Genomic DNA, 21,228 nt, shown 5'->3' on the forward strand with positions numbered 1-21,228 from the left:
GAGAGGTCCCTCTCCTGACATTACCTGGCACCCCTCAACTTCTCCTGGCAAGCCTGTTTCTTCCCCCGCCACCTCCCACCTCCTGCTTGTCCTGATGTTGCAGACCCTCCACAGCGCTAATTTACTCTGCTTCATGCAGGCAGGGAGAACAGGCTGTCTCGCTATGTTCGCTGTCTCCTGGCTGTAGTTTCCCTTCAGCTTTTCATGTCCCTACCTGCTGCTCCTTTTTTGCCACAGGGACTGCCATGGCATCCAGCAGGAACGCAGCCTGCCTCTCCACGCTGGGCTGGCTCTGAGCCGCAGCCCAGCTGATTAGCGTTCAGTGTCAGGACCCTAATTCCCTGGTTTGCCATTGTGGCAGTGCAGAGGGGATGGGAACCAGCTTGATCTCCCATCAGGACATACCCTCAGCTTCAAACTGGTGCAGCTGCCTTCACTAGCACCACCCCCCCGGGTATAAGGCCATGCAGGAGACATGCCCCACAGGGCAGATTTGGCCACAGCGCTCAGAGTAATCTCAGGACCAGGGCCTTGGGGCCTGGTACAGTCAGGATGCAGCTTACAAGAGTCCCTGAGGCTGGTGCATCTGCATCAGCTCCCATCACTGCTTCGTACTGAGATTTCATGGGGTTCAGCCAACAGCTAGCCATGATATGAGCCTCCAGCCTTATGGAAAATTGCTGTAGAAGTAAGGAGGGATGACACCAATAGGTTACTGTAGCTTTTCCTTCAAACCCTGCAAAAGTCAGTAGCAGGAAAGAGCCTTTCTGTAGGTGTCCTTTCGACCCAGCTTGTGGAATTATTTAGGAAAGATAAAAACTTTCTCCTCTACTTTCTATATAAGCAACCAAGGCAGTAGACCCTTCCTGTTGACCTCTATAGGAACTTTCCATAAGGGACCCCCTTTTCTTTCTGGGGCTACCTGTACACACGGCTCCTGCTTCCAAGAACGCAAGTGTTCACATCTACAGCTGGGGGCTTTTTCCATCTTCTGCATCCCGCGCTCCCCAGGGGTAGTTACATTTCCCAGACTTCCCTGTGCCCCTGCAGCAGTCCTCCAAAATGCCAGTGGGGCTGATGGGTTTCTCAAAGCAGAAAGGGGAAAAAGGATTGAGCTGTAGATAAAACACTTTACTGGGCTGGCATTCAGATGTCCACAGGTTTGGGCTAAGAGAGACCATGGCAATGGTGGTTCTCTCCTTGTTGTGGTGGAGATGCGTGGGGGGCATGGAGAATGCTGTTTCCAGGCCACCAAAGAAGTCGGAGTGGGTGGGGGAACGGCAGCATTTGTAGCCTGAAACCACATGAAGAGTTGTTCCCCAGGCTGTGTTTCAAGGTCTGTGTTTGCCACAAGGACAAAACGAATGATGTGGGGATGTTCTGGATTCGGCTGTTAGGCCAGGCCCCCCGTGCCCTGCATGCACCGCTAAGCACGTTTGCTGAATCAGAGCGTGCATTTAATTTGCTTTGTCTTGCTCTGTCCAGCAAACGAGCCATGGTGGGGAAGGCAGCTGTAATAGGCAGCACAAGTGCAAAACTGCTGGCTTTGATTCCCTGTTCCCCTTTGGATTGCATTGAACGTGTGTGGGGACAGCTCTGGTCCGCCAGCGGTCCTCTGAAACGTAGGCCATGCTATAAAGTGCATTAGCAAGGAGTGTTTAACCTTGACAGGGAGGGAGAGAGTCATGTTGCCGATTGCCAGTGTGATTCGCATGGATGAGAAGGCGAAGGAGGGGTATTCACTGCACCTCTCTTCTGGCCTCCCAGCCTTTCCAGGCAGCACATGCTGTACAGGGGACCCTGAATTTCTGAGGGTCATTCCCACAAATTGTGCAGTTCATGGGTTCATGTCATCCCGTACCCTTACAGACATGCCTAAGGAAGTCCCTGCCTCTTTCTCTGAGGAAGTAGCTGTTTGTCAGGTTTTGTAGTAAGTGGGAGGTGAGGGTGCTTGGCCCCTCAGTGCTTACAGAACACGCCTGCTGTAGGGAACCGGTTCAGGGATGTAATGGGCTGCCTGGCCCCTGTGCTGGCCAAGTCCTGGCTCTAGGAGTGTTTGGGGAGGTTTGGGATGACTGAGGAAGTGCCCTGGTCCTTAAAGGCTCTAGTAAACAGCACTGCTCCCTTCCCACTGACTCGAGGCGATGGGATGCCAAGCATCCCAGTGGACACCAGGGCCTAGGGACTGCAGAAATGTACGCATGGCTTGTATAGCCTGTGACGTGCACCTCTTCGGCTAGGCAGCAGGAGCTGGGGAGCTGCTACAGCGACAAGGAAACACTTGGCATCCTTGTCCCCCGGCCTGGCTCCCTTAGTCCCCAGGCAAGACTCTCGGCCTCCGTTGCATGACTGCATGAGAGCGGACCAGAGAAGGTAGTGAGCAGCAGTAGCTATTCCCTGGTACTTGGCCTGCCCTGCATTGCCACTTAGCAGCAGGATCTCCAGGCTGCTTTCCCTGCTGCCCACGGCATAGCTCTGTAAGATTTCAGCTTTCTGTTTCCTGGCATTTATTGACTGAGAGCCACAGAAGTTTGGAGGGGGAGGAAAACATGCAGGGAAAGAAAAGAAAAGGCCCCTCCCTGCTGTGTCCAGCAACAGGCTCAGATTGTCCCCCTCACTCTCTTTTCCAGTGGTTTTTGCTGGCCTAGTATAAATGTCCCAGCAGGCAGGTCCCTCATGCCCCTTGTGAAGCTGTTCCTGTCTAGTAGTTCCATTGTTCAGATTTGGGAATTTGCTTCCCTGCTTCCCCTGAACGTTCCTCCTTTGGATTTTGTCTTGTGGCTTTTAGTTACGCTGCTTTATACATAGTTCTGCTTCTTCACTGGTGGTTAAGAAATGCCCTCCTGGGTTCAGGATTTTGTACAAATGTGATCCTTGGCCTGGAGGGGATATCAAGTGGGTGGAACAAGGTGGCATTGCTTTTGCATGTGGTGAGGTGGAAATTTTCCTAGAATTCAGGGTCCAGTTCTGCCCTTTCCCTCTGAAAGAGATGCCAAGAAATTGGAAAGAAGCTACAAGAATAGCTCAAGAGAAGCCTACATTACAGGGAGAGACTAGAGAAGCTCAATCCATTTAGTTTGTCCAACAGGCAGTTAGAGGGGACTTGAACAGTCTGTAAATACCAACCCAGGGGACAGATTTCTAAATGCCAAAAGCTCTTGAGTCTAGCAGGGAAAGATGTAACAAACTTCAGTGGCTCGAACCTGAAGCCAGATACAGACTAGAGATGCCCCAGCTCTAGCAGAAGTATGAGCTTGGTGGAAAAATTACAAGGTAGGTTTCTGTGGCCTGTGTTATACTGGAGGTCAAGACCATCATGATCGTTGTTGACCTCCGAGGTTTCTGAATCTCGGATACGCTGTCGTGGGAAGTTCCCTGGTGATTGCAAACAATCTTTCAGTGTCTGTTCCCCGAGTAGCGAACGCTACAATTCTTATCCTCTCTGCAAATGTGAGGAAGGGAGTGGCGTGGGAGGTTAGAGACTTAGCAATGCACAAGGGATGCGGCTGCCCAACCCAAGTGAATTTTTGGTGGTAAGTTAATTCTCTATATGCTGGTCAGTGTTCAGCTTTTTCTCTATTAGCTTTTTTGGGGAAGTGTAGGCTTGAGCACCACCTGAGATTTTAACCTGAAAGGTTTTAACCATGTATTTCCTCTTGCTACAATGTTCCCTGCCCAATGCATCAACAGCATCCAGGAGGGATTGCGTTGAGAAGTTTGGCCCCAGGACCGTGGAGCGCATCACCAAGGACGACGATGCCATCTGCACCACGGAGTACTCACGGATTGTGCCTTTGGAGAATGGAGAGGTGAGTGATGCTCCCCCACCAGGCACTTGCAGCATTTCTGTGCTTGGGGGAGCTGGGCAGATGGACTCGGAGGAGCTGTGGGTATTCTCCTGGGAGCAGAAGGGCTTCCACTTGTGTAGGGACTTTTGGTGTTTGTACCCAGAATGGACAAAGGGCCCCCAGCAAGGCTTGGAAGACCCTTCTTTCCTTAGACAGAGGACGACCAATTGGGATTTGAAAGCCTGCTGTCTCCCTGGTACTGCATCAGAGACTATTGGTTCCCAAATGAGCAGTGCCAGGCATTTCTTCCTCACATGGGCAAAGACCATCCTTAACCCTCCCCATTCAAGGGACCTCTGGTCTCTTGCATAGGTCATCGGTCAGGCATCAGGCTTCCCAGGATAATAGCACAACTCCTCCACGGCTGGAGGAAGCGGCATTACTCATAGCCTGTTTCCTGCAGTGTGCATGTAACCATTGATAATCAGACATGGGATGTGGTGGCCAAGAAATCTGGTGTCCTTGCAGTCCAAATATTGATTGTGACTCAGGGGGAATTGTTCCAGCCATTGACGTGATCAGAGTCACAGTTTCCACCCCTGGAGCGTGCTGGAGTTGACCAGGGTCACAGCTAAGTGCAAAGAGTTCGGTAAACTATTTCATGATGTGCCACAGTGCTGTGCTTCTCCAGCTTCACATCTGCTCTGCTTTAGTTAATTTTTCCCCCATTCAACAGTGGCTGGAAACATAATAGGAGAATGTCCCAGGACTGGAAAGGACCTTGCAAGACACTGATCAAAGGGAGAGCTAAGAAGCAAAGGCAGAGTATGGAGGATGACTTAGGTAGTCATAGCCTGGGATAACAGACTGTATACCATCTGTAATGCCTATCTACAGTAGCTAACTTACCCACACATTGGATGGAAGGCAAAGGGGGGTCTCACTCTCTCCCTTTCCTTCCTCTGTTTTATATTCCTGCCAGTGACATTATCTGGCCACTTTCTACATCAATTCTATAGCAATGGTGAATTCACTTCTGAACCTCCTGGAGTCTCTAGCACTTCTTCTTTTCTGTGGTGAAAAATATGCTTGGGCCAGGTCTGTTTTCCTCTCTGTTTGGACAGAGGATTAGGGATCGAAAGGCATTTGGGTTGTGTCATTCTGACCGTGTTATCTTCCTGGAGACTTGTATCGACTTGACCACTCCCTGGCTTCTCTTTAAGTTTTTGTGGGCATGGATTGTTACTGGGGTCCAGCCATTTTTGGAGACTTGATTGGACCAGGGTTAGAAAGGGTTGGTGGTTGGTTGAGGGAAGGGTTAACTTCCCGGGTGCCTAAAGGGTCGCGCTGTGCTCTCTGTCTCTCCCAGATCGTTGTGTCTCTGGTCAATGGGCGCCCAGGGGCCATGAATTTCACCTACTCCCCTCTCCTGCGCAATTTCACCAAAGCCACCAACATCAGGCTGCGCTTCCTGAGGACCAACACTCTGCTCGGGCATCTGATGGGCAAAGCCCTACGGGACCCCACGGTGACCAGGAGGGTGAGTTGCTCCTGGCCTTCTCTAGACCTATGGGAAGAGTGGCTTTGGGAAGTGCTGGGAGTGGATGTGTCCAGGTAGCAGCCGCCGTGGAGAAAAGTCTGTTTGTGAGTTAGAAACTGACACATGCTTAGCTCTGTAATGCCTTGAGGCTGGGTGTTTTGACAAGGGCTGGATGAGAGTCAGCCCAGTGAGGCCACTGCCGTGTAAATCCTGCTATTTTGGGCTCATTGTCTGATTGGAGAGACATTGCAGGCAGTTACCTGGAAGTGTGGAAGCACGTGTGAGGAGATCGCCCTACCCTGGCATTCTCCTCTCGAGTTTCCTAGGCCGCACGTGCACTGTTGTCCTCTAGCATCTCTGTCTGCTGACGGTCGGGGGGGCTCAGCTCTGAGTGGGGCAGGCCAGTGGCTGCTGCCTGGAAGCTTGGCTCCAGGAAAACTCTTCTGCAAGTCCTATTGCCAGCACAGTGAAATTGGGAGCGTTTTGGCCAAGCCAGGACCCTGGCCTGTTGCTGACGAGCTTTGCCATCAATAGCAGGTGTTCCTGCAGGCGGGGGAAGTTGTGGCCAGCAGATTGAGAACACACAGCTTAGCTGGCCAGCCCAAGAAATGAGTCCCAACACGATGTTTAAATGGACAGTCTTGGTCTGGGGTGCATGGGGGCCTGTGTTCATTCGGTGTATAGCTGAACGACTGCGGAGCTGCTGCAGAATGATACTAAAAGTCCACCCTTGCCATCCCTCCCAGTATTACTACAGCATCAAGGACATCAGCATTGGAGGGCGCTGCGTCTGCCACGGTCACGCAGATGTCTGTGACGCCAGGGACCCCAATGACCCTTACCGGTAAGAGCTTCTGAACTTGGGGACTCCACTCATTGTTCATAGATACTCACGTGATTGTGCTAGGAAGGAGGGAGGGCTGCGTAAGGAAGGGGCTTGGGAACAAAGAGCCCTGTGGTCTGTCATATGTGCCTTGTGTCACCTTCCAGATTGCCTTATTAGCCGGACCTTGGTAGCCCTCCATCTGCATGACTGCAGATTGCTTTCCTTCTCTGTGTGGTAGGGTCATGGCTCCACAGTTTCAGAAAGACGAGTCTGCCATGGGAGAGAGATTGTCTCATGCCCTCGTGCCCCTTCCCAAGCCCAGCACTTGGTTTTCAGAGTGCTGCGCTGTGCAGACCCCTGAGGGGGCTTCTGCAGACTGGTTATGGGAGGGAAATCCCTTCTGCCTGAGAACAAATCTCAGATCAAGGCAGGAGACCGGGTGTCTCGGGGAACCTGCTCACTTATGCGTGTGGATTTCTGATCTACCGCTCAGACTTTCTACAGACTGTTTTACTCAGGTGGGTTTAGAGATGCTCAGAAAAGGTTTCCCATCGGCCCTGCTTTGACAACCTCAGCCTTCTGTTTTAAACATCTGACACAAGAAAGACGCAAGCATATGTTTAAATGGAAACACGTACTTCTTAAGTGCCATTGCTAGGACTGAAGCGTGTGCTAAAACACTTGCTTGTTCTCTTGGACAGAGCCTGAGGATGACACAAGAAAGCCCCTTTGTTCCAGCCCCAGTCCCCCTTGTCCAGTTTGTTTGACCTGCTGCTCTGATAAGAGACTATCTCCAAAGAGGCCACTCTTGTGTCAGATTTGTGGCCTCTGTGGGAAGTTAGCCTGGACACACAGCTTTGTCCTCTGTCCTCTGCTTTGCCTTTCCCACTGTTTACACAAACGCAACATTCATGGAGCATCCAGGACCAGCACTTTGACTTGCCCTGAGAAATGCCTCACTCTGCAAACGGTCTCCGATGAGTCCGTGGGAGGACTCATGTGAATAACTGCGCCAGTGGGAGTTAAAGGCTCGCAGGCTGGTCTGGCTTAGAAACCACTGGGTATGCACATTTCTTTATTAAACTGGTATCAAGGCATAAGTAAACAGACTGTATAAAAGAGTGAGAGAGGCAGAGCTGTTACATTTCTGGCTGGCAGGACCCTCTCCATCAGCCTTTCCAGCTAGAAACTCCACAGAGCTGCTGATAACCGTGAACATGTTGCTGCCTAGACATCTGTTTGCAGCCTAAGCATGGCTTTCATGTAAGTGGCTCGGGCAGATTCAGCTGGACCCAAAGGAGCTTGTATTTCTTTCTCATACAGATCATGTTAGGGTTTTTGGATCTTGGAGAGCGAAATTCCAGCAGGCCCCAGCCAAGGTTAAAATCTGCTCAGTGTTAAACAAAGGAGGTATTGAAAATCCCGCCTGTGTCACTGGGCTCAGGTTCCTCCTAGAGAACAGTGCAGTAAACACGTGAATTGGAAATTTTCTGGATTTGATATTGGAGCGAGGCACTGCTGGATGTGTTTGTTGTCTTGTCCCCGTGTTTCAGAACAGAGCAGGAGAAAAGTGCATGGCATGCGGAGACCTGGTATGTGAATATGTCATGCCCGCGCATCGGGATGCTCCACAAAAGGGAGATGGGATCCTGGCCAGACCCAGCTTTGCTAATTATTTTGTCCCACCTCCCAGAATTACCCTTTTTGTCTTCTCCCCTCCTCGTCCCAAGCTGCTGTGCAGAGTGGCAGTACACTGTTTAATGGTTTCATCCGGTCGGTGGCTCTTATCTGCTGGGGAAAGAGTTTACACTCTCGGGTTTCCTTCTTGGTGCTTTAAATAGTCACCAGATAACATCTTTAGGAAGTGGCTGAACCATACCAAAGAGGCTGGGTATGCCAAACAGCGGGATACCTGAATGCTGATAGCAAAGCAAATAGCAAAGGAGGACACTGGTGGGACCAGGTGGCTGGAGGTTTTTCGAGCAGTGTCTGTAGTAGGTTTTGCTTCCAGAGATGGGAGCCAGTGATGAAGAGATGGAAAATGAGTCTCTCTGTCTTGCCTCGCTTCAAGCCCTGTTCATAGGAGCTGACTGGAGCGGGCAGGGAGAAATGGAAGGAGGTTTGACTTTAAATAGAGAAAAGGGAAGTGCTCCCATTGCTCCAAGGCTTCGGCAGCAGCTGTTTCCAGCCCTCTTTTCCCACCCCGCGGCGGAGCGGGTACCAACAGATAAGCAGGCCCATCCCTGTCTGTTCTGCTGATGTAACGTCTCTTTGGCATGAATACACGGAGCTTGTGTATCGATACCTGGCTTAACGTTGCGTGAAGGGAGAGCTCTGAGGCCATCGGCAGAGCAGCTGTGGGCTTGTGAGCACTCGGGGTTATCGTATCATCTGCAGCAGCTGTCAGGGCTTTGGCATTCCCCCGTAAATCTGCATAACCCCTCTGACTGGCAAGTGCATGCATCTGACAGCATATGTCCTGCATTTTCAAATGCTGGGGCCTTTGACAGCAGCAAGACAAGAAAATGCAGATGGAGGGAAGCCTGGAGTTTGCTTTTGTTCCGGTCATATTCAAAAGCCTGATTGTATCTCGGCATTTACTGGGAGGCTGCCGCCCGTACCCGGTGTGTTGTCTTTTCAGCTGATTGCAATATCCAAAAGCCTTGTAAAAACCCTGTCTCGGAGGCATTTCAGCACAGACACCTCCGGTGCCTATCAGCCTTGGAAATCTCTAGCATGAAATGGGAGACCGCTGTGCTTTGTTTCCCTTTCCTGTGAGATTCCTGGTCCCATTACTTTCCGGTGAGGACGAGATCAAGGCGGGCTTGGATTGCAAGCTCTGTGGCACGTGGCTGCGTTTTGTTCTAGCATCACCTAGCTCAGCGAGGACTTGATGTGTGAGAGGAGCTTCTGGGCAATGCTGCGATGCGGACAATAAATAACATTTTTATTATTTATTGTCTGAAGTTCTGCCTCATGGGCAGACGGTGCCCAGCTTCAGATCCCAACCTGAAGCTCAGGCCGGCCTTCTTGGACTGGGCACAGAGGTTTGCCAGTGAGGGCTGCAATCCAGGGCAGCAAACCTCAGTAAATTGGCCGGGCAAGCAGATGATACAAGACAGTCATGCTATCAGGATATGGCATTTTGTTGCTAACTGCTGGGCAGAAATGGAGTTTCTGACTGAAACAGAAGCCGACCCTTTGCAATGCAGCTAGAGGGAGAATTGCGCTGCTCTGCCCGTCTCCAGGACCATCCCGAAATCTCCGTGAATTGGCGGGGGGCTGCCAGGAAGAGCAGTCTTGGAAAATGACTGTGGCGTGGGTGATTTGTTTGCTCCAAAAGAGTTACCGCAGAAAAATGGGTGGGTTTCGATGTAGTGGATGGATGTAGGTGCGGACCGAGGTGTTTGACGCGGGAACTTGTATCACGCCTGCCTGCAGAGTTGGCCTTACACAAAGCAGCGCTGCCGGGCTCTGATCCACCCGTCAGTAAAATCACTGGGAGTTTGTCGCTGGCGTCCAGTGGCGGCTGGATCAAGCCGTGGGCTTGGAGGGCTGACCAACATTTTCAACACCTTCCACGGCACCTCTCCCATTTGTGCCATTATGAGGCTGCGACTGCCACAGCATTCGCAGGTGTACAGTTTCTGGCTTGCTCCCTGCACACGAGTCGAGGGCTTTCTTTGTCGTGGCTGCTTTCCTCCCCCATTGAAGTGTATCCTGGCCCCCTTGCCCAAACATCCCGCTTACCTTGTCCCCACTGCACTCACCCCTACTTGTGTCACCTGCCACATACAAACCCCAAAGTGAAGTCAATGGGTTGATTAATGAGGTGAGTTCAACACCTTGGTAAAGGATCCTGTACATGATGGGCAGGGATCCTGGTTTTCTCAGATTAAAAAAGATCCCCAGTTTTTGGTGGATAAAGTAACCCCAAATCCACATTTTCCCATGATTAAAACAAAACACCACTAATATAGAGATACATATATAATAATGTTTCATTTTAATCATGGAAAATGTGGATTTGGGGTTACTTTTTTTTTCACCGAAAACCGGGGATTTTTTTTTTTTGACCCTGGTGATGGGTCACATCTCCAGAGCTGATTTCCTGGCTGTAAGTTGTGTTTCCAGCCTATGTGGGTCGTCTTTGAGATCCCAGATACACAGGCGGCCATCTCCTGTATAGGATTCACAATAATACAGGTGCCCGGCTAGGCGGCCTGTTTCTCCCAGCATGGATTTAGTGTTGATGGGGAAGAATTAGAGATTCAGTGCCCTTTGTTTCCAAGGGGTCCGATCTTGCAACATTCCTGGTTGGCTTCCACAGACCCAGGATGGCTCCTGCTGTGTTTTCAAGGGGACAGAAATTCTTGTGGTTAAAGGCGAGTTTTCCTTGTGTGTGTCAGAGCGCAACAGGATCAAAAATAAACGTTTCCAATGCAAGGCGATGTCAGAGAAGAGATAAGCATCGCTGGGGGGTCTGGCATGTCATCGAGCAGGCCAGATACGCTGACAAAGAGCTCCGGACAGGACCTCCGTGTTAACAAGTTGATACAAGGCAGGGTCAGAGGGAAGCTGCTCATTAAAATTGCAGGTAGCCTTGTGGAAATGAGTTCGGGGAGACTTTGAAGCATCATCTGAATCTGCCTGGGCAGAACAGCTGGTTCCTGCAGGCTGCCTGCAGCCCTGTCACAGATGTCCCAGGCAAGGGGATCCACCTGGGACTCGCTGGAAGGACGTCTTGTGTGCTGCTGCCGCGGCTGTCCCAGCAGATGGGCAGCAAAATGCATTTCAAGATCTCGGTGGCCTGGTCAGCTGGGAAATGGCTCTGCCCGAGAATATGCTGCAAGGAAGTTCTCTTCTGTCACCACCTTTTTGCTTGCGTTACTTTAACACCTTACTGATTTCACAGGGCTCTCGTAGCATTTTTTTAGACTGGTTTCGCACCACAGCCCCTCTGAGGCCGGCTTTCCCTTACCACCCCCAATGGGGCCAGTGCAGCTGGGATGACTGGATCCTTTCTGCTTGCATTTTGGCCCTCGCTAAACCTGGAGGTGCTGGCCTTTGGGCCTGCTGGCTGCCAGCCTGTTGCAGCTGCCTGCTGGACGCTCCCCCGTTCCTCCCCGTGGAAAGGCTGTGGTAACGTTTTATGGTGAAACTGCCAGGAAATGCGTGTGAGGTGGGAGCGCGGCTGCTGCTCCCCCTGCACCGCTGTATATGTTCAGTCACCGAGGTATGTAAATATTGTAACTTAAGCACATTTGGCCATAACTCATTAGCAAAACGCACCCGGCACGACGTGCGGCGAAGCTGCCGTGATGGATGAGCTCCTAAAAGGCCCCACCAGCCATCAACAGCCAGCACTAAATAAACACATACGTCTTGGTTGAAATGTGCACCGGTCCTCTTGTTTCACGTGAAATGGGGGAACTGAACCGACAACTTCTGGACACTGGTGACCTGCATCCAAGCACCTCACCCTGAAGCATCTCCTGCTGCAGCAGATTTGCATCCTCTCCGAGCAGCAGGTTAACCAGCCCTTCGACACAGGGATCATCTTTCCTCCTCCGGGTTTGTACAGCTCCTAGCAGGATGCAGCCCTGACCTCTGATTGAGGCTTCTAGGTGCTGCCGTAATACAGATGATAAATATCCCGTTGCTTTCCTTCTAAGTAAGTGAGAGGGCTCAGAGTATTAGCGGCGGTGTCATGATGGAAACGATCCCTGATGCTGGGAAGTTTATCTGAATTCCTTCCTGAGTCTGCAGAGTGTCATGGGAATAAACTTCCCAGCAAACTTAACCACTTCGTACATAGTGGATTTTGAAGCACTTCGCATCAGAGGTACAAATCCCCTGACCCCATTTTACAGGTGAGAAAACAGTCTCCTGCCATAGAAGCCAAATCTCCTGAGGGAAGCGGAGCAGCCTCCTTCGGGCCACGGCACCTTCCCCCAGCTCTGCCCAAAAGCCGCTGTCCGGGCTGCGTTTCAGGTTTGGCCATCATTTCCCATCAGCCCTTGCCGTATCGACATGGAGTTGCTTCTCTCCCTCCACCCTCTCCACGTGGAGATTCGTGATGTGCTTGTTTAGCGTTCAAGCCTCTTGGGGACGTGTTGGCAAGGCAACAGCACAGCCCTCCCAGAAGAATAGAGCCGTGTCTCTGCGCGCGCCCTTGGATCCCTGCTCCGCTCGTTCCTAACGGCAGGCATCACATTTATTTTTAAGCACCCGGTTGTGAATGAAAGAGCGTTGCGGGTGGCGAGGGCTGGGAGGGGCAGGCTGGCCTGTGGGGAAACGAATAATTGCGCAGATAAAAGCTGGAACATGCTGTATTATGCATCAGTCTGACACAACAGAAAGCATTTTTGTTGGACAGACCCGGCGTTCGCCTAAGGGGGGGTTTCTGCGGTGATGTCACTTCTGTTAATGCATTAGCCCGGCGGTCCAGTGGGATCAGGATCCCGCATACGCCTGGCAAGAGTGCTTGCCTGGCGCCTCCTGAATGGTTTGTCTAGCCAGCGTAGATCCCGTTAGGCTACTGAAGGAAAGCAGAAGGTGGGTTTCAAAGCATGGTAGTGGGCTTCTGGGGCGAGGGGTACCTCTGCCCTGGTTGCCATCTCAGCCATCATTTCTCAGCACACAGAGCAGTAAGGATGTCTCTCCTCACCAGCCGCTGCTTTCCTGCACAGGCCCCAAGAGATATCCTCCAGGTTTACTGCAGATAAGCTCAGCTCTTCCCATGCTACCCTGTAACCCAGGCTATGCCTACTCCCTGCTCCCAAATCTCCCCTCAGTCACCCGAGCAACAGCCTGAAATGGGAGCATTTGGGAAGGGGATGCAGTTTTTTGTTGAAAATGGTGAAATGTGCCACATTTGGTAAAGCATATGTTTGTTTTATTTTTTTCTTCCTGTTCTTCCTCTCCTCGGCCCTCCTCTGCCCCCCCCCCCCTCCACCCAGGGGGAAAGAGAAGGAGGTGAGGGGAGAGGGAAGAAGGAAGGAGAAGAGAGAAAAGCTACTTGCTTTTACTTTTCTCTTATCCCCAAATCAGCAAATTTAAAGTCAATGAGAATGTTTTCATATAAACCAATGAAATCACTGGCTTCCGGGGGGTCAGGGCAAGGCTGCGGTTTGCTGGAGAATGAATGAATGAGAAATGTCAATCTTTTGTGTTGCATCTGTCATAATTAAATGGCAAGTTCCTCCGAGCAAAGGCCTGCTTCTGGCAGAGAGCTTGTGCCACCTACGGCCTGACGTACCTATCCCACCGGCTTCCCACCCGCGTGCTTACCCAGAGAAGCAGCCTACAGTCCCCTCTCCCCTCCTTCCCTGAGCAGGTCTCCCACCTGCTTGTCCTGAAGACTTGTCTGAACCAGCGACCTGGGGCTGCTGTTGCCCCATCGAGGTTTGGCAGCGATGGGGTCCCTGGAGGTCACTGCCCTGGGTCTGAATCGGCTCTGCTCACTCACCTTTCACGTTGCAGGCTGCAGTGCGACTGCCAGCACAACACCTGTGGCGGGTCGTGCGATCGCTGCTGCCCAGGCTTCAACCAGGTTCCCTGGAAACCGGCCACCAGCGACAGCGCGAACGAATGCCAACGTAAGTTGTCAGGGGTTGGAGTTGGTTCCCAACCCCCGCCCTCCTGGGACTCTGTCCAGCTGTTCATGGCACAGGTGGTTGCAAAAACCCTTCCTTGACCCTGTATCCTTGAAACATCACCTCCATATGGGAAGCCCTGCCAGCATCTTCCCCAGAGACACCCTTTCCTAGAGCTTCCTGGGCCTTTCTGGGCACCAAGTGAACACGTAGCCCCATCGGTGCAGATGTGCCTGCCTTGTTTAGGCAAGTCGTCTGCTGTAGCCGCATGCCCTTCTTTACCGATTTATGGGACAGGCTATGGGACAGCCACTGATGGGTGCTCATAATAGACCCGGTCAGGATTCGACCTGGTGATGTGGACATGAAAGCCATGAAAAACTCCTTGAAATGCCCTCATTTCAGTTCTCCAGCCCATTCCCAAGGGTATCCTGCATTTGGATCCTAGACTGAGCGAACACACCTGCAAGTGCAGAAAGGGCAACCTGCGGCAGGGGTAACTCTGTTCTCATGTGGCTTTTAAAATTGTAGTCCATGAATCTCTCCGGGGAGCTAGTTCTGGCCTCTTTCCTGTCCCGTACCGTAAATTTTCTGCTGTGAGCCTGATTGCTCGGTTCTGCTCCAGAGATAAATTGAGTTGACTCATGTACAGGATTTCTTCATCTGTCTTGCCAGAACCCTTTAGTAGATGCCACAGCTGGAATTCATGCTGTGCAAGAAGAGAAGATCGCTGAACTTAATTACAAAGCATGAGCTCATCACTGCAGTGAGTGCAGAGGGACTGACAGATCTTTCCCTGTGGGTTTAAAAACAACCCTTCCCATATCCATGTGTTGAACTCTGTGGCTCAGCTCTGTCTCTAACTGGATAAGATCATAACCAGCCTGACTGTACCTTCCAAACCCTGTTTGGCTTTCTCTTCCCACCTGCCCTGGGACATCCTTGACTTTTCCATTTTGGGCCTCTGCATTTTTTGTTGAAGACAAGATAAGGTGTTCTGTTGAGACTCTTGCAGGCTGGAGAGATCTGAAAGCTTGAGCTGTTAACTGGTGTCCAGAGCCTTTTGAGCCTCACTCAGTGAAACCCCCCATACAATACTGAGTTTTTCAGTGCCACTCAATGCTTGCTTGCGACAGTGAATGGGGAAGGAGGAGTGTGAAACACAAGGGTTAAAATCTTTGGTGCACAATCATGCCTGGTAATGCATGGAAATGTTCCAGCTTAGCTGATGTCTCCTGATCTTTTCAGCTTGCAATTGCAATGGTCACGCCTATGATTGCTACTATGATCCAGAGGTTGATCACCACAAGGCTAGCAAAAGTCACGAGGACATGTATGAAGGGGGCGGTGTCTGCATTGATTGTCAGGTGAGTCAGGGAGGGGGTCAGCAGAGCGGTGCTGCGGTGGGGAGGATTTTCAGGGCTCCTCTGGTTTTGTGCCTGTTTTTGTCTTCAGCGGCTGTTTGAAGTTCTGCGTCACTGGCAGACTGTGCCCAGCTTCAGAAACCAACCTGAAGCTCAGGCCGGCCTTCTTGGACTGGGCACAGAGGTTTGCCAGTGAGGGAGAAGGTAATCATGCTGCAATCCAGGGCAGCATGAGTGGACTTCTGAGCAAACCTCATTCTTTCCCCTATTCACCTTGCGGACGTGGACCCATCTGGGTCATGATGCTACTGGCAAATTCTACTGGGGGATTTCATCTTTCCTCCTCGTAAGCAGAGTAACTGAGGCCCTTCTCACCACTTATTTTTCAGCATCACACGACAGGCATCAACTGTGAGAGGTGCATCTCAGGGTACTACAAATCCCCCGACCATCCCATTGACTCGCCGTACATCTGCTATCGTGAGTACAAGTGGCCCTGCAGGCTGGAGACACAAATGGGCACTTGGCTGTTTAATTGAGCAGGGGGGGGAGAGGCACCAGCACTGAAGTTTCCAGCCAGCTGTGAACTCTGCACAGCTGGATTTGCCCCTCCAGCTAGTGTTTCCTGCTGACTTGGCCGTGTACTTGCCTTGTGAGCCCAAGCAGCCGCTGCCATATGTAGACAGTATGTGTGGCTGTGGTGTAAGCATGCAGCTGCCTGTTTAACACCAGAGTGGGCAAAAATTTGGCCTCCAAGACTTCCCCAACTAGGCTGGGACATTCCCAGTGGGGGTGGTTCCCTCTGGAAATGCAGGTCATTCTGGCAGTGGAGGTGTCGTTGGCTCTGACAGCTGGCTTGGTGGCTTTCACCGGCTTCAGCGAGGACTGTCCCTACTCCAGTGCAGTCATCCTTTCCTCCCAAGGGGAAGCAAGGCCCTTTTGGAGGCACAGGTCCCTCATTATTGCAGCCTCCCATCATATCCTGCCTCCTGGCAGGTCCACAATCACGGTGGCAGGAGCTGTTCCGACATGGTGCCCTTTTGGAGGGACAGCCACATGGTATACGTTTCAGGAGCCCACGCAGCAGGTATCTGTGATGCCTCCCGTGCAGCAGGTGGTTAGACTGGTTACTAGGAGCTTTGTGTTTTATGTGGATGCAGACAGGGAAATGGGGTGCTCGGCTGATCACAAAAGGTCCCAGAGCGCATCTCTTCTGCTAGGTTGTAACTGTGACTCAGAGTTCACAGACGGCACTTGCGAGGACCTCACGGGGCGCTGTTACTGCAAGCCGAATTACACCGGGGAGCGGTGCGACGCCTGTGCCGAGGGATACATAGACTTCCCCCACTGCTATCGTAAGTACATCAGGAGCCCCAGGGGTCTTCAGCAGGGAGATGGGTGCTGACTCTCTGCAGCAAGCCCTATTTAGGCCAAGTGGACATGGGAATGCCTAAAATTAGAGCTCCCAGCTCCAGGCAGACTTGTGAGCAGTGCAGAGCTATGGTTCCTGCCTTGCCAACGTGAACCAGCACCTTGCTCCGGTCGTGAGGCTCAGGCGTAACAGGCAGCACAATCCTGAGGTGGGATCCAGCCCCACTGAGGTCATTTTTTCCTGCTGGGTAGCAATGCTCCTCACCTGGAGCAGGAAGGTATGGGTCTTCCCTGGGGCCAGAGGGAAGCCTCATTTTTCTTAAGGTTCAGTTTGGGGTCCAGCTACAAGTTTTAAGCCCATGTGTAGTGCCTACAGTGTCTCATTGTCTCCGCAGCCGTTCCAGCTTTCTCCCACAACGACACTGGGGAACAGGTGCTTCCAGCCGGACAGATTATAAGTAAGCCCCGTTGCTTTACTTGCACCTCTGAGATCGTTGTATATCATGGGTCTGGTCCAGGCCAGTCAAGACCAGGCCCCACTGCCCATGGTGAGAGGTAGTCCCCAGGTCCAAGAGGTTGTGCTCACAGCCCAAAGAGCCCCCCCCACTCCCTGCATCCCTGGTCCAGCACCAGCACACACAGCACCCACCTGGGCCAAACCAGGATGCTGGCCTGGCACAGCCCAGGGCCAGCCTCAGTAGGGGTTGCATGCAGAGCCAGTCTGGTGCCGTGTTTGGGTAAATGGGGCAGCATTAATGGGTGGATTATCAGGTTCCGTGGGCCAGATCTGGCCTTTGAGCCGTAGGCTTGACCCCCCTGCCTTGAGTGTCCTGTGGGAGGGCAGGCATAGATGAGCATAATGCTCTGATGTGAATGTCAGGGGCGCGGACGGGAGCGTTCGTCTTGAGAAATCCAGTGCTGCCTCTTGCTTTGAGCTTTATCCTCTCCCTTCCTCCCCTGCCTCCTGCCTAATTCTAATTCTCAAGGCATTTAATTCATCACCTCCTTCGTCTTCTGGGGTCTCTGTGCTCTTTCCCACACAGTTATCTCTGGTGTCGTGCTCCCCAGTGCATCCAGATAACCCTTTTTCTCTCCTCCGATATTTTAAACCCAGTATCTGCCAGGCAGGCTTTCCTTCCCTGGGGTGGAATCTCTCCCTTCTCCTCTGGTTCTCACTCTTGCCTCCTGAAACAAAACTTCTGCTTCCCCTTTCCCCATCTCTAATGCTCTGGCCCCTTTTTTTCTGCATGCTGGAGAAGCTCAGGGCACCCAGCTGGTTGGAGCTATGATCTCTGTCGGCCTGGGGCCCTTGGGCTTCGGGTAGTCCGAGAACTTGAAATGCTTGCTCAAGTTCTGGTGTCCTATAACAGGGGGAACTGCTGTGAGCCCAGACCTCAAAGACACTGAGGCAGCTGCCTGCCTTCTTTGCAGGCTTTGGCTGTCCCCGCAAAGCAGTGGGGCTGGGTAGCGACGAACAATGCAGAGTCCCGACATAATCAGAGCTCTTAAGGAGACCCTAAGAGAGGGGAGCTATGTGCCCTGACCCTGCCCAGCCAGTTGCTGCCCAAAGATTGAGTCTGGGATTTCCCAGCTCTCTGATCTGTGCTCCAGCTGCCAGCCCAGCCAGTGGCGTCTTTGCTGAGATGCCTTATGTTGTTGTTATCGCTGCTCTCCAGGCTGCGATTGCTACGCTGCTGGCACAGAAGGGAACGCCTGTCGCAAGGACTCGCGCACAGGCATGTGTGTGTGCAAGCCCAACTTCCAGGGAGCTCACTGCGACCAGTGCGCACCGGGACACTATGGACCCAGCTGCCAGCGTGAGTGACGGACCGGCCAGCCAGCGTCCCTGCGGGTTCCCCTGCTTCGAAGCCCCGTGCACCTCTCCCTTCTCCAGCGGGACTGGGAAAGGGACACGTTCCCATGACTTCTGCCGGTCTCTTCCAGAGCTGCCCTGACCCTGCTGGATTCCCTGGGCCTTTGTGGGGAATTTTGCTGGATTCCCGCTGGGCTTGAGCTGCCTGCATGTCCTGGCCTCCCCCCCTCGCTGCTCCTGCAGCAGCTGCTTTGCTAAGCCAGCAAGCAGGCCCCTTCGGCCGCGGTCCCATTGCAGTGCGTCAGGGCTCACAGCCCAGCCCAGGTCCCCTCTCCTGCCTCCTACACCTCCCAGGTCTATCCTAGGTGGCCTGCTGTCCTCAGACCTGCCTCCCCTGCCTGCTCCCTCCCTGCCAGATGTTACAGAGGGGGCAGGTGGCCCGAGGGGGTGCAGACTGCAGGGGAGAGCTGCTGATGGGACCTGCTGAGTCCACTCTGGGCCAGATGCTGGCAGCGGGAGGAGGCTGGGCCAGGATCCTCCTCTTTCCTTGCACTTAGGTGACCTCTTCATGCACTTCCATGATGTAGCTGGAAGCTTTGACCGCAGTGAGTCAGCATCTGGGGGCTCTCGGGGTGGAGCCTGCAGCTGCTGCAACCAGCCTTTCGATCAGGACTCCTTTCTCTCAGCCTCTGGGGACCCACAGGCATTTCGGTGACAGATGGCTGTGAATCACTGCCCCTGAGCTGCACAGCCCTTCTTCCCTGACCCCATCCCTACCCTCGCTCCCTTCCTCATGCTGCGTTTGTCTAGCAAAGTCTTGTCTTACTGCCCAAAAAAAGGGTGCGTTTTGTGTAGCCAGGGTGTGCCTGGCCATGAGGCGGCCTCTGGATTCCCCCTTTTCCCCAGGGATTTGCAGAGGAGGATGATACACTGGGGCCCATTGCTCTTTTCCAGCCTGCCAGTGCTCAGGTCCTGGCCAGTACGAAGGCACCTGCGACAGCGAGACTGGTCAGTGCTTGTGCCGCGTTGGATTCGAAGGGCAGTCGTGTAACCAGTGTGCACCCAGCTACTTCAGCTACCCTCTTTGCCAACGTGCGTATCTCCTGCTCCTTTGTGGATACAGCGTGGGCACGTGTCCACTTTCTGAATGCCTATTAGAGTTGCCCTCTGTTCTGGGAGAGGCTATAAAAACACAGAGCAAAAATTAAATGGATCACCACTCCATGCAGCTGAAAATAGAGGTGTTAGACAAGCGGGTGGGTATGGACAGATGGGCAGAGCTCTTCACAAAGCAGCTGCCTAGCTGGTGCTGAGCTGTGAGGAGACATCGGGACCGAAGAGCTTTCCGCAAGTGTGAAGGGCAGCAGGGTGGAGGCCTGAAAACGCATGTTTAAAAATGTAATCCATGGGCAATAGGGGCTGGCAGCACTGAGACAGGAGGCACTGTGCCAGAGAGGGGAGCTGCGTGGGTATGGGCCGTGGAGAATCAAGGACAGGTTGCATGAGGGGGGTGGAGATGGGAGTGATGCAGAGACCTAACATCCACATACTGAAGCAGGTGCCTGCTGGATCCCCGCTGCAGGCACTTCAGGCTCATGTCCGAGACCCTGGGAGTAGAAGTGGCTTTGCATTGAGTGCAGCTGGGCTCTTGGTGCCTGAGCCCTTGCCCCACTGAGGTTTTTTTCTGCATTGCAGTGTGCAGTTGCAGCGCTGTTGGGACCTTGCCGGGAGGCTGCGACTCAGTCGGGAGGTGTTTCTGTAAGCCCGAGTTTGATGGGCCCCACTGTGACCAGTGCAGCACGGGATACCATTCCTATCCCCATTGCCACGGTAAGGAGGAAAGCAAGGCTCCTAGCTGCTGTCAGTCAAAGGGCTGGGGGGAGAGATGCAGGCCTGTGGCTGAATGATTTGAGAGAAGGGCTCCTGGGAGGGACGAAGTGCGATGCTTGGCAGAACTAAGCCAGAGGTCCTTGCACCCCGAGAAACTGCCTGTTCACTCGTGTCATCAGACCTGGGTGGAAATGTGACTGCATGGACTTCCCCAGCCTCTGGCAAGCATGATGATCGGTACTAATTCTGTAGGCAGATGCTTTGGGTCCTCTTCTCCGTTTGTCTCTTGTCTGAGTACGTTTCAGAACATTTCCCCGCCCTGCGATTTTACACCTTGAGGTTGGTTCATGCTCGTGGAAGCAGCCCCCGCCACAAAACCTTGTAGCCCTTCCAAGTCTCTTGTGCTTGGTGGGACGAGGGTTGCACCTCACGGCATTTATAAAGCAAACTGGATTCTGTTCGGTCTCATTAAACAGACCCTTGACTGGGACAGTCCTGCCTTGAGTGGGGGGTTGGACTCAATAGGACCTCCTAGTAGGGCTGGAAGGGGCTTTAATCTATGGTTAGCATCAGTGGGCTGCGCTCTGCCATGAATGTCAGATGCTGTCACTCGCTGAACCGGACAGACCCCAGCTGGGATTTTCAGGATGCAGGCACCGGGTCAACATTTAGGAAAGGTGGAGGGTCATTTTGAGTGCTTCAGTTCTGGGGGATTTTGGGACCCCTGATTTTTCAGAGTGCCAAGCTGTTGCCCTCTAACCGGCTTAATTCAAAATCCCCTCATCTTGGTTACAAACTGAGCAGGCTTGTTCTGGGTGTCACGAACAACACCAAAGCCAAGAAGACAAAGCTTCCACTATCAGCCTGCCTCTCTCACCGTGACTCCCTCTCTGACACTGTTTTTCCAACCGCTGATTTGTTTGTTTAATGCGGTAACCTACTGAGCAGTTTCCTGTTGGTGTGTCTTGAATGGGCTGTGAAATCTCAGGGGCTTTTTCCTGATGTGACTGTGACCCCAGATAAAAAAAGAAGTTGCTGGCTTCTCCAGAGGATTTCAGCAATAAATATATGTCTGGGGCGAAATCACGAGCAAGTCGC

The 21,228-nt window shown here is 52.6% G+C and overlaps 1 protein-coding gene across 1 annotated transcript in view; it reads left to right on the forward strand.

Annotated features, from left to right (window-relative positions):
• Positions 1-21,228, forward strand: part of LAMA5 (laminin subunit alpha 5) — a gene marked incomplete at its 5' end in the record, with an annotated part of 130,687 nt that overhangs the window by 54,733 nt on the left and 54,726 nt on the right. Inside the window, 11 exons of the mRNA XM_019510148.1 lie at positions 3,691-3,809; positions 5,158-5,328; positions 6,075-6,172; positions 13,640-13,755; positions 15,001-15,119; positions 15,506-15,596; positions 16,337-16,471; positions 16,883-16,945; positions 18,164-18,304; positions 19,255-19,392; positions 19,996-20,130. Of these exons, the coding sequence (XP_019365693.1) occupies positions 3,691-3,809; positions 5,158-5,328; positions 6,075-6,172; positions 13,640-13,755; positions 15,001-15,119; positions 15,506-15,596; positions 16,337-16,471; positions 16,883-16,945; positions 18,164-18,304; positions 19,255-19,392; positions 19,996-20,130 (1,326 nt within the window). The remainder of the gene's footprint in view (positions 1-3,690; positions 3,810-5,157; positions 5,329-6,074; positions 6,173-13,639; positions 13,756-15,000; positions 15,120-15,505; positions 15,597-16,336; positions 16,472-16,882; positions 16,946-18,163; positions 18,305-19,254; positions 19,393-19,995; positions 20,131-21,228) is intronic.

Source organism: Gavialis gangeticus, unplaced genomic scaffold (genome assembly GCF_001723915.1).
Source record: "Gavialis gangeticus isolate Ggan-Ray unplaced genomic scaffold, GavGan_comp1, whole genome shotgun sequence".
In the NCBI taxonomy this organism is placed as follows: Eukaryota; Metazoa; Chordata; order Crocodylia; family Gavialidae; genus Gavialis; species Gavialis gangeticus.